This window comes from Nuphar pumila, chromosome 9, assembly GCF_984573655.1.
Source record: "Nuphar pumila chromosome 9, dmNupPumi1.hap1.1, whole genome shotgun sequence".
In the NCBI taxonomy this organism is placed as follows: Eukaryota; Viridiplantae; Streptophyta; class Magnoliopsida; order Nymphaeales; family Nymphaeaceae; genus Nuphar; species Nuphar pumila.
Genome location: NC_143257.1, coordinates 105,892,752 through 105,905,252, shown reverse-complemented (window position 1 = coordinate 105,905,252; position 12,501 = coordinate 105,892,752). Strand labels below are relative to the sequence as shown.

Genomic DNA, 12,501 nt, shown 5'->3' with positions numbered 1-12,501 from the left:
AGATTATCCCACATTTGTTTAGCAGTATTATAATAGATTAGACCGTCTGCAATATGAGGTTCAACACTGTTCATGATCCATGACATAACAATGTCATTATCTTCATCCCAAGTAACATATTTTTCCACTTTATCACTCGGTTCAATTTCCAACAAAATATGCCTTCTACGATGTCCAGATACCGACATCATAAAGGTTCGAGACCACCTGGCATAGTTAGTTTCATTTAATTTCACTGAAGACCCATAAGAAAAAGGATTCACAAAAGCCTTATATTCCCCAATAGATTCAGTCTTAGAATCAGCCTTCTGAGCTTTAGCCATAATGAAGAAAGCTTATGCAGGAAATGATAACACTGATCTACAGGAGCAACCAACAAACACCCTCCACATCATCTCTGATCACGACCAAAAAAAAAATCTGTGTATTTAATCACAGCTCTGTTAGAAGCTCAGTTCCACTGCCGACTGCTCATGGTACAGGATTCACGACAGATAGAACATTAAAACATGCCATACTCCATTCACGACAACACAGCTCCGATGAAGACTGCTCACGGCACAGGATAAAAAAAAATAACGAAACATGCGATACTCCAATCACGGCAACCCCAGATCGATCTAAGTGTTCCAACATAATAATCAGAAATTTCTTTTCTCATCCAGATCCAGGATTAACAATATAAGATTTTCTTCAGATTCACGACTGAATCCAGGTCCAGTTGATAAAATCACAGCTCATGAAGGCATCACGGTTGACGATATACAGTCCAGATGACAGCGATGTTGCCGAGTTCTATGGATCTGATTAGAGATCTATGTCTTGACTCTTGCCAGACAATAGATCTGTTATCAGATCTATGCCACCCAAATTAAAGGAGGTAGAGCACGCACCTTTTTCCTTTTTTCTTTTTTTTTTGTCGCAGATCGAACTCTGGTTTACGCTCCCACGACCTTCAGCTCTGATACCATGTGGAGAAACCCAATACTGCACAGGAACCGAGAAAGAGAGAGAGAGAGAGAGCGGCTGAGAGGGAAAAAATCGTAATCACCTTTTAGGGCTAAACACCTCTTGTTTAAATAGAGGTTTAGCCTAATGAATAAATTACAAAGAGGTCCCTCATTATTTGTAATATTCTAAAGAACCATCTTTTAAGAATAAAGAATAACTTTAAAGATAAAACACTTGAAACTAACTAATAGTCGACTAGTCTTAACAAGCATGACACGCATGAACTTTTTGCTTACACAGTTGAAGATTGAGTCGGAGATCCAGATGAGCGCAGGTCGATCTCCAGATACTGTGTTTTCATTGGCCTAAATCTAGTCTCCTGGAGCAGTAGGAAACAAAAGGCCATTGTCAGGTCGAGTACAGAAGCCGAATATAGATCAATGGCAGCTGCCACAGCCGAAGTAACTTGGATCAGACACCTATTGATAGAAGTAGGAGAATCGATATCTCGATGTCTTCTCTTATGTGACAATCAAAGTGCCATTAACATGCCTTTTAATCCCATCTACCATAGTCGTGCCAAGCATATTGAAATAGATCAACATTTTGTAAGACAGAAAGTTGAAGAGAAGGAAATTGAACCTGAATTTGTTCGGACCACTGATCAAGTTGCTGACTTGTTTACAAAAGGAGTCATCACAGACAGATTTTTGATGTTGAAAGGCAAGTTGTTCATGGTTCAAAACCATGTACAACTTGAGGGAGGGTGAAAAGAAGTCGTCAATCATATTTGGGTTGGGTTTGGATCTGAGATCCATACCCAACTCAAATTCATTATGTCACATGTTCATTAATGGCTCACTTGTATTTTAGTCTATTGTATAGAGGGTATTTTAGTACCCTAATATTTATATTACAAATACTTAAAGAAAAGCCTAATACGAGATCCCTATTGAGGGTTTTTCAGCAGCATACGTTCTCCCCTCCATTCTCTCTCTATTCTAGTGGCTGAACCTCAGAACCTTCAATCTCTAACACTTTGTGTGTGTTCAGATTAAATAGTGAGTTTGATGGACTGGTAGCTTCAGCTACTGGAAGGAAGAAAAGACAGATTCAAGGGAGAGCAGAATATGTTGGATGAAAATGTTGGTTGAAAAGAAAGTGTGTGGTACGTGGAGGCAGTTATTCCAGTTAAAGCACATGGTGTGTGAGAAAGGTGTCTCTAGAAGAGTCAAGAAAATGTGAACATAAAGAGTTTCCTACCCAATATGAGTGTGAACGTTCTGGAACCAAATCTGATTGTTGACGTGTGAAGAGTCCTATTGGAAGGATGCCTAGAGAGAAATAATCAAGTTAGTCCTAAGGAAGAGTTTGTAACTAGACTTCCTAAAGAAGTTGGAGTCTCCTATATTGAACGAGGAAAGACTCTTCTTATCGTATGTAAACCTCATACAATATTATAAATAAAAAGCCTCTCTCTCTATGGATTTGGTGAGTGAGAGACAGGCCTAAAGCAAGATCTTCAAGCTATAAATAAACTGAGCTTATTTTTTTCTCAATTTTTGTTTTCTAGGAATGGAGAATAATATTTTTGTGAAGAATTGGGTTAAAAAATTCCCAAATGGGGACTGGTGGCCATAGCATGGATGATGGAGAACTTTATATGGGATGCAAGATCGAGTAGAAGGTTCAAAGACTTTCATGTGATAAATAAATGGTTAGCATATGTGTTTAACATACTTAGGCCAATATTATAGAAGACTAAGGTTTCCTCAAATATCCAATTACTAACTATTATTTCCTTAGGGTTTGGCAAGATCCTGCCCACTTTTTTGAAGCATGACATGACCCTACTCATGAAACAACCAGAAGGGTATTTAGTGCTTTTATTGCACTATAATGTTTACGCTTCTACATCAAATGGGTCTCTGATCAATGTTCTATGTTTACTTAAACGTGGAAGGTCTGGGACTTGATAAAATTGGCCGACTATCTAACTCAGAGGGAAGATGTTGATCCTTCTAAAATTGGGATTACTGGTGAATCACTTGGAGGTGGGTGCGTAAGTTTTATTTTAATTTTTTTAATATTTAGTGAGACACTTGCAATTGAAATATGCAACTGATTGGTTTGAGGCTACAGGAATGCATGCTTGGTTGGCTGCTGCTTCCGATGCCAGGTATGCAGTGGTTGTGCCAATAATTGGTGTTCAGGTATGAACCTTGTTGCCTTCTGTTTTCTTTTCCTGTGTGATGTCTGCAATTCTTTGAGGCTTGGACTATATTCTAGATGACACTAATCAACTTGCCTGAATTATTACAGGGATTTCGTTGGGCATTGGAAAATGATAAATGGCAGGCTCGAGTTGATAGCATAAAGCCTGTTTTTGAAGGTGAGCTTGCACACTGTCTGCTGAATCTCAGCTCTTGTTAGGTTGTACAAGTGGTCTAGATTATATCATGTTTTTATTAATCTTCCAGGCTTTAAAATGTGTTATTAGTTGGAGCCTTAACACTAGGATATTGGTGTAAGTTTTCCAAGTTGTTGAACCTACGAGTTTGTAAGGTTACCTAATATGGTAGTTTTTGTTGTTTAGATTTGATAAACAAGAAATGCTTCTTGTGTTTCCTTTGAAATTTTGTTTTTTTTCATATACATTTTTGTTGTTTAGATTTGATAAACTAGATGCTTCCTATGTTTCCTCTTGTTGAACAATTGTTTTTTTTCATTTTCATTGTACAATGTCACTAGCTTATAGAATTCCCCTCTTTTTTCCCTTTCTGTATCATGATCGTGCATTTGAAGTACTATCTTTTTTTTTAATGTCTCCTGTTTGCTACGTAAAATGAAATACAAAACTTGGTTCTTGTTACATATACATGCACACTGCAGGGAAGCTTCACTGCTTCTACTGGGTTACTGTTGTTTCCAATACCTCATTCAATGAATCTATCTTGTCGCAAATCTATCTAGCCTCATGCTTGTTTCGGAGGACACAGCCTAGATGCTGCTGATAAATCTGATAAAATCATGTGCAACCTTTTATTGTTTTCATTCCTTTATGCATATGAATAGAGATGCAGCGGGACCCACAGAGGATCATGCTTAGAGAAACTGGTTACTCTTTCTTCATGCATGACAAATGCATTTGGACATGAGCATGCATGACAGAACCCTTTGGTATTTTGTAATGTCCAAGGCAACATACCATTCTAGAAGCTTGCATGGTGTGTCCCCTCTCGTTATCTTTTCCTTTTTCGCATTGTTAAAAATATGAATAAATTTGTGTTCATAAGATTTTGTTTGGCTAGTATTCATGGTTTCATCCCAGGGATATGGGAATCTATAGCCCAAATGGCAATTCAAGGTGTTAGGGGGCAGATGTAGTTGTTCAACTGTCTGCATCAGAATATCCAATTTTCTTTTTTCTGGTTGCAGATGCACGTGTTGATTTGGGAAAACCTTCAATTGATAGGGAAGTGGTGGAGAAGGTTTGTTTTTGTCGTTGCACATGATATAATTTTATTTGTTTGGTTTTATTTTCATTTGTATTGATTATCAATTGGCTTTTTCCTTTCCCCTCAGTTTTTGGATTATCATCCTGTTTTTTGTTTCAGGTTTGGGACCGAATTGCACCAGGACTAGCTCATCAATTTGATGCGCCTTACTCTGTTCCGGTTATTGCACCACGTCCTCTACTTATCTTAAATGGTATCTATTTCCAGAACTTTCTAGTTCTCAATATAAATATGCAAACCTCGTGTTTCCCTTTTTCCTCTCTTCTCTTTAAAACGATTCAAAAATAAATAATGCTGCTTGAACTGTAAATAAAAGTTGAACTGCAGCTCAAATTGCTTCTTTCCTGTTCAAGGAATACTTTGATGATTGCCAGTGTAGTTCTTCAAAGAAAAAGAAAAGAGGAAGAAAGGTTGATAGTTTCCTCATGATCTCCTTTTTTCATGTGTGGCAGGTGCAGAAGATCCACGGTGCCCTATTGGAGGTTTAGTGCTTCCTGTTTCAAGGACGCATATGGCTTATGAGGATGCTAAATCACCATATAATTTCAAGGTTGTGTATGTGTTTTGTGGAGAGAGAGAGAGAGAGTTGGGACAATTTTTTTTCCCATTTCCATAAGGACCAAAATTCATGGAGAGGACTGAAGTGTAACTTTTCTTCCCTTTTTTCTGTTGCTTTGACAGTTCATAGCACAACCAGGAGTTGGGCATTTTATGACAACCGAGATGGTAAAGGAAGCAAGCGATTGGTTTGATAAATTTCTTATGTAAGCCGGTATCCATACTGCTTAGGCTTGTCTTTGTTAAATTGAAATGCAGTTGACTTTGTGGCTCTTGCGGCTTCCATGTACTTATACAGCTTCTAATAATTTATCTAGTCAATATAAATGGCTAGACGTTGTTTTCATGGTTTTAATTCTGAGATGGTAAAAAATGCCAGTGATATTTGAATAATGATTTTATCTTGATATATTGTAAAAAGATAAAATCGTGTTATTTTTGTTTTAAAACATTGTGATTTGATGGTAACATTAACACTGCAATTTTTTGTATTGTTTTTCCTAGATTTCCCAAAGTAACAGTTTTTAGTTCATCACAAGAATTTTTCTTTGCCAAGAAAATCTAGATATGGAGGTTTACGATTAACACTGCATACTTCGACTGGAAGAGATCCTCTGGGGCTTTCCAAGTTGACCAAGCCTTTGCCTTCCCGTGTTCAAAATCTTGGATTCTCAACTTTTTTAAGACATTTTTGCTCTTTCAAAATATGATAAATCATTTTTGCAAATGTCACTCAAAATATGCGAAACTCCTTTAACTATATACTCTTGAAGTAAGTTTGCAAATATAGAACAACCTTCTCAAATCATTTTTGTGAATGTCACCAAAAATATGTGAAACTCCTTTAACTAAACATTCTTGACATATGTTCACAAATACAATACGTCCTTCGCAAATTATTTTTGCAAATATCACTCAAAATGTGTACTTTTAACTAAACACTTTCAACGTACGCTCGCAAATACAGTACGGCCTTTGCAAATAATTTGTGCGAATGTCCTCAAAATGTATGAACCTCCTTTAATTAAATACTCTCGATGCACGTTCATATATACAATATGACCTTCACTAATCATTTTTGTGAATATCACCCAAACTATGCGAACCTCCTTTAACTATATTTTATGAACTATGCCAACAAATACACATAAATCATTTTTGCAAATGTCACCCAAACTGTGTGATTTTTTTTAACTATATTTCACGAAGTATGTTCATAAATATCGCACGACTTGCGCAAATCATTTTTGTGAATGTCACCCAAACTGTGTGAACTTCCTTTAACTATATTTCATGAAGTACGATCGCAAATACAATATGACCATCATAAATCATTTTTGTGAATGTTACCCAAGCTGTGCAGACCTCCTTTAACTATATTTTATGAAGTACGTCCACAAATATAGTACGATGTTCACAAATCATTCTCAATGTTATTTTGTGAATTTTCTTACCTTCTTATACTTTCTTATTAACATATAAAGTCATTGCGGTTCTTTTTTTTTCTGTTTGATTCTTGTTAGAACCCTAACCATTTTTTCTTTAGAATCTTAACCCTTTTTTATCTCACATTTGTTGCGATTCTTATAAAATTCATCTTGCAGTATTTCGGCAAAGTTGCAACATATTTCTAATTCTCAAATTCATGGACTCTCTCTATATATTGTTTTATTGCATTCTTAAGTATTTTTTTTAGATCTATATATTTAATAGCCATGTAGTATTTGTATTTGGTTGTTATCATGGGTGATTTATGTATGTTTGTTAATATTTTATTTAATATTTAGCACCAATTTTTTTGTTTAATTTTTTATAAATATATATATTTGTTGGTGTTGTAAATGATTTATGTTTGTCTCTTAGTTTTTCATTTAATATTTAGTGGTTTTATGTTTGACTGTGAACGGGCATTCAATTAGTGTAATGGAGTTGAGGTTGACTGTGCACAAGCATTCTATAAGGGTAATGGGGCTATTGTAGGTAGTGGATTTTCAAAGTGTTTGTAGGTAGTTGTGTTAATTGAATGTATATATGAATGACCTTTTCTTACATGCTATTTTCATTATATGAATGACCTTTTCTTACATGCTATTTTCATTAAATGAATGATATGTTGTGTGGTTGGTGTAGGCAGTTAATGATGACTTTAGAAAGGGTTAAAGTATATGACCGTCTCATTGATTACCCTAATTGGAGATCTTAATGGTATTAAAAAATAGTAGCGTAAAGAAATTTATGGCTTTCTTGTCTCGTAAAACTAGATATGTGAAAAAGCTAGTGACCATTAAGTATAATTATTCTTCAAACATAGATATCCAATAAATATGGATAGATATTTTGGATGATGATATAAAATAGTGATGTTTACTTAGTTTCTTGCAAAGATAAACAAGTAGTTAGAAGTGATATAGAAGATGTAGTTGATGAACAAAATATCTATCGAAGAAGCGATGATGAGAATGATGGAAATCCTGTGGAGAATATCCATCTATCTCAGGCACTATCTATTGAGCTAACTTCTGAGGCGAACATCTGATTGTCCTAAATAGTTGGTGATATTGATGTTCTTAACATGTGTGCGGAAGGCATGCAGTTGCCTGAATGTATTTGAGATATAGATGTCGTGTGTGCAGGTAATGAAGAACTTACCCCAATAATTAATGTTATATATGATCAGAGGATGTGGAGTTATATCAGTAAACCAGTGCTATTGATCTTCACCGTAATAATTTGGATAACATTCTGCCTTGTAGGGTAGATGACATAATGAGATAAAGTTATTAGACTTTGTAATTTATGTTTGAGATGTTGGTGTGATGATGAATGTGTTATTTTTATGATTAATATTAAAAGTTTGAAATGCAAGAATAATGCATGTACGAAAGTAAATGAAGAGATAAATACAATGACTTTTGATTTTTTTTTGTGCATCCAAACAACCAATTAGTGGTAGCAGTGATCATATAGACAACCGAGAATCAGATGATGATGATGACTATACTATATAGGATGAGGATGACTCATGAACGATAGGATGAGGATGACTTATGAACGATTAGATAGAACCAAGACACTGATGATGGGACAATTAATGACAAATTCAAATGATGCGTAAATAGCAATTGAAAAGTCTAACCCTTGGTATGCTGTATAAACTATATGAGCATTTATTAGGCAATAGAATTATTTTTTTATTTTTATACTAATAAGACATGATTAAATAGGTTCTCGTTTAATGGATTCTCATACAATAAAGAGCAATTGAAAATTATTGAAGCAGAGATATTTCAGTTGATTGACAAGTTGCATAACGAAAAACTTAATGATCGAGAATCTTTTCAGTGGCCAACAACAATCTCAAATGATGAACACAATGTTGTCAGCCAAAATGATTAATGATCCAAAGTACTTTCATGAGTTTTTTAAAGATCATGTGATCAGGAATAACTATAAAACAAAATTCTTGAGGGGCTGCAGTAATAGAGTGGTTGTCGTATGCATGAGAAAGAACTCATGGATTGTGTGATTTGCCCTGAAAGATCCATTGCACAAAGGTGTGTGTGGAGCAACATTCTTTCAAGTGAAGAAGTATGAAAGATAGCATATATGTGGTAGATCATTGGGCAACCTTCGAGTGAAAAAATTGTCTTATGCATAAATTATTGGTGTTAATCACAAACACCTATATGATAACCCGAAGATGATTTCTAGAAAAATCATGAATAACATCAGTCGCGATGTGGATATTAGTTACAAACAAACATGACATAGACATGAATGCACGAAAGAAGAGCTATATGGTTCATATGAAGAGTCTTTCAAGATGCTTCCTACCTATTTGGATCATTTGATGACAACAAACCCAACAATGCTAGGGTTCATTAAGGCTAATGAAAGAGATCATTTTAAGTACATATTATTATCCTTTTGTCCATGCATCAATGATTTTTTAAAAAGGTGCCTTCCAGTTTTTATGGTAGATGACATATTCCTAAAAAATATATATATGAGTATATTATTGTCAGTTTATAGTATTGATCTTTGTGGTGAGATATTTTCAATAGTGTTTACAATTGTAGATAAGGAGTCCAAGAATTCATAGGCATGGTTTTTGGAGCATCTGAAATACAAATTCATACACTTTGATGAGTTTAAAGATAAAATAAGATTGATTTTTTTCTTAAATAGGAAGCCAGGGCTAAAGCACATTGTTTCTTACACCTTTCATAGATGTCATGTTGGATATTGCATGAAGCACTTGACAAAGAACTTTGCTAAGAAATTTGGTTCGCCACTCAATGCACTTTGGTGGAGCACAACTCGAACAACCACAAAAACATAATGCACATATTTTCTTAAAAAAATTTGAGATCAAGATACAACCATATATGATTATATTGTCACTGATGTAAAATCATAGTTTTGGGCTACATTTCACTTTTCAGAAAAAATATATCCATGTTTGACATCTCATATAACATAGTGCTTCAATTCATGGATTCTCCCCATACGTGACAAGCCCCTAGTATCTCTTCTGAAGATACTTTGTCTCATACTAATGGCACTGTTTGAGAAAAGAAATAATATCGGGCAAAAAGAATCTGACATTGTGCTTATGGTAAAAGAAAAGGTAGAGACACGGAAGAGAAAGACACAACAATAGTGTGTGACTATTATATATTACCACCAACATTTGTATGAGGCCCGCGATTGAGCTCACAATAATAGTGTTGATCTTAAAAAGATGAGATGCTCTTATGAAAAGTGGCAGGTGAGTGAGTTTCTATCAGAACATGTGATTGCATGCATTTTGCATAAGAGCAAGTTACCAAAGGATTATTGTGACAAGTAGTTCAAAGTTGAATCATATCTATTTGCATATCATACATTTGCATTTTTTTGATAGCGGATAATGCCCCACACAACACTCCATTGACTTTTATTTCAGTCTATCCACCAAGGGTGATGCATAAACCAAGATGACCTAAGGTGAAAAGATAAAAAATAACACCAAAGGATGTTGTGCCATACAAGTACAATATATATGTTGAGGTTGGCTACAATAGATAGAAGCATTCATAACAATACATTTGAGTACCTCTTATTGCAAAATAAGTGTATGTTTTTCTATATATGTGTGTATTTGTTAAGATTTGTTGAATGAATTGCTTCTATTTGTTTATAAAAAAAATTTTATGAATTGCTCTAAAGTCTTATGTCTTCCATATATATCTCAAGTCTTTCATGATATTCATAAAGTACCTAAAGGAAAAATATGGCAACAAAAGGCCAAGATCCAAAGCCCCACTCGCAAGCATGGATCCAATTGAGGTAAGATGTATAATGAAACAAGTTATATATGTGAGTAGAGGATGGCAAGTCAACCACTACAAAAGGTCCACAGGCTAAAAAGAAAGTAGAGGAGTAGAAGTCAGAGGCTTCTGCTAAGAAAATTGATATGAAAGAGATGTGGGATATTCTGGATCATTATTGATATCATTGAATTTATAATCATATGTTTTTTTATAAATATTACATTGTTATTGATATGTGATTACTATGTACATTTTTTCGTATATTACCTTATTTATGTAAATTTTACTATATATTACCTTATTTATAGTGATTGTATGTCTTTATTATGGATACTGTGTGGGTGATAGTAACAAAGATATGATAAGAGCATGTTCTAAATTATGTTCGCACCATAAACTCATGGCCTTTGTGATCTCATGACATTTGCTGGGATTATTAACCTCACAAATTGGTGATGTTTGCATATCACAATATATGAAATGAAGGACATTCACAAATATAGGTCACAATTTGCAAACAGAGAACATGTTCATAAATATGTTATGTCACAACCTTCACAACCCTGTGATGATCATGAGGTCTGCATATTAGCATCGCCCAGAACTGAGGACCTTCACACATTTATAACATGCGGATCTCCTTTAAGTATATAGACACTTAAGTTGAACACAGATATATACAAATACAAGATGAAGTTCACAAATATGTATCGTGAATGTCCCGACCTTCGAAACCCTATGATGATCACGAGGTTTGCCTATTTGTATCACATATTTGAGGAACTGAGGACCTTCGTGCATTCTTTGCATGCAGATTTCTTTTAAGTATATAAACACTTAAGTTGAACACTAGCGTCTGCAAATACAAGACAAAGCTCACAAATATGTGTTGTGAACGTCCCAACCTTCGTAACCCTATGATGATCACGAGATTTGAATATTTGTGTTACATATTTGCAGAACTGAGGACCTTTGCGCGTTCATTGCATGTGGATCTCCTTTAAGTATACAAATGATTAAGTTAAACACTAACATCTACAAATACAGGACAGTTCATAAATATGTGTTGCGAACAACTCAACCTTCGCAACCTTGTCATAATTACGAGGCCTATAAATTTGTTCCCGAACTTCACAAATATATATTGTGAGTATCCTTACCTTCACTAATATCATCCAATTGATAAGGTTAATACCAGAGCATGAGAATGTCCTAAGGGTTGCACACTATGATGTGCAAATGTTGTTCAATTGATAAGATTTATATCAAAGCATGCAAATACCATGAGGTTCGCACACTCTGATGTGCAAATATCGTCCAATTGATAAGGTTTATATCATAGTATGCGAATAACATGAGGACATTCACAAGCTTCGATATGTGAATGTCGTTCAATTGATAAGATAAATAGCATAGTGTGCAAATGTCCTCATGTTCACACACTCTGATATAAACCATGCCATCATTCAAATACAGTTTAAAAACCTACTATTTACATATATTCATGCCATACATTTACACATTCACAATATAAAAAACTTGTTAAAATTTATATATACATCTATACACAGAAACCTGTTATAAATTATAGATACATTCATACATAGAAACCTGTTATAAATTATGCATACATCCATACATAGAAACCTATCAATATATTCATAAACAGAAAATACAGTACATATATTAACATATTCACAGTATATACATTCAAACATTGAAACAAAAGCATATACAAACATGAGTGTAAGTTTATTTTAATTTAAACATGCCATTTAATTACAATAAAAGTATATACAAATTATAAGAGTATCTATACAACAAATAACTATTGTGAATCCGATCAGAACTGTGATAAATTCAATACTTGCAACTCTTGTGGATGTTGCATATTCTGCCCTCATGTTCTTAGCTCTTCAAACTCCTTATCCTTTATAGAGAGTAGCTCTACTTGAGTTCGCACAAGTTCTTCTCGGGATTTTAGAATGACCACTTTTGCTTCAAGCAAATCCTCCAACCTACAGATTTTTGCCCTTGTAAGAGCTAACTCTGCCACTGCATCAACTCTACTTAAAGTCCTTCTAAGCTTCAGACTCCTAACTTCAATTTTCTCCTCTCCCTTTTATTTGTAAGAAAGTAATTTGTAAACAGAGTTAATT

General features: G+C 34.5%; 1 protein-coding gene across 1 annotated transcript in view; it reads left to right on the top strand.

Moving 5' to 3' along the window:
- LOC149828795 (uncharacterized) overlaps positions 1-5,509 on the top strand; it is an 87,293-nt gene extending 81,784 nt beyond the window's left edge. The window contains exons 8-14 of the mRNA XM_090016978.1: positions 2,915-3,005; positions 3,094-3,164; positions 3,274-3,343; positions 4,390-4,442; positions 4,569-4,662; positions 4,922-5,019; positions 5,151-5,509. Of these exons, the coding sequence (XP_089873104.1) occupies positions 2,915-3,005; positions 3,094-3,164; positions 3,274-3,343; positions 4,390-4,442; positions 4,569-4,662; positions 4,922-5,019; positions 5,151-5,237 (564 nt within the window). The 3' untranslated portion in view covers positions 5,238-5,509. The remainder of the gene's footprint in view (positions 1-2,914; positions 3,006-3,093; positions 3,165-3,273; positions 3,344-4,389; positions 4,443-4,568; positions 4,663-4,921; positions 5,020-5,150) is intronic.
- The last annotated feature ends 6,992 nt before the right edge of the window (positions 5,510-12,501 follow it).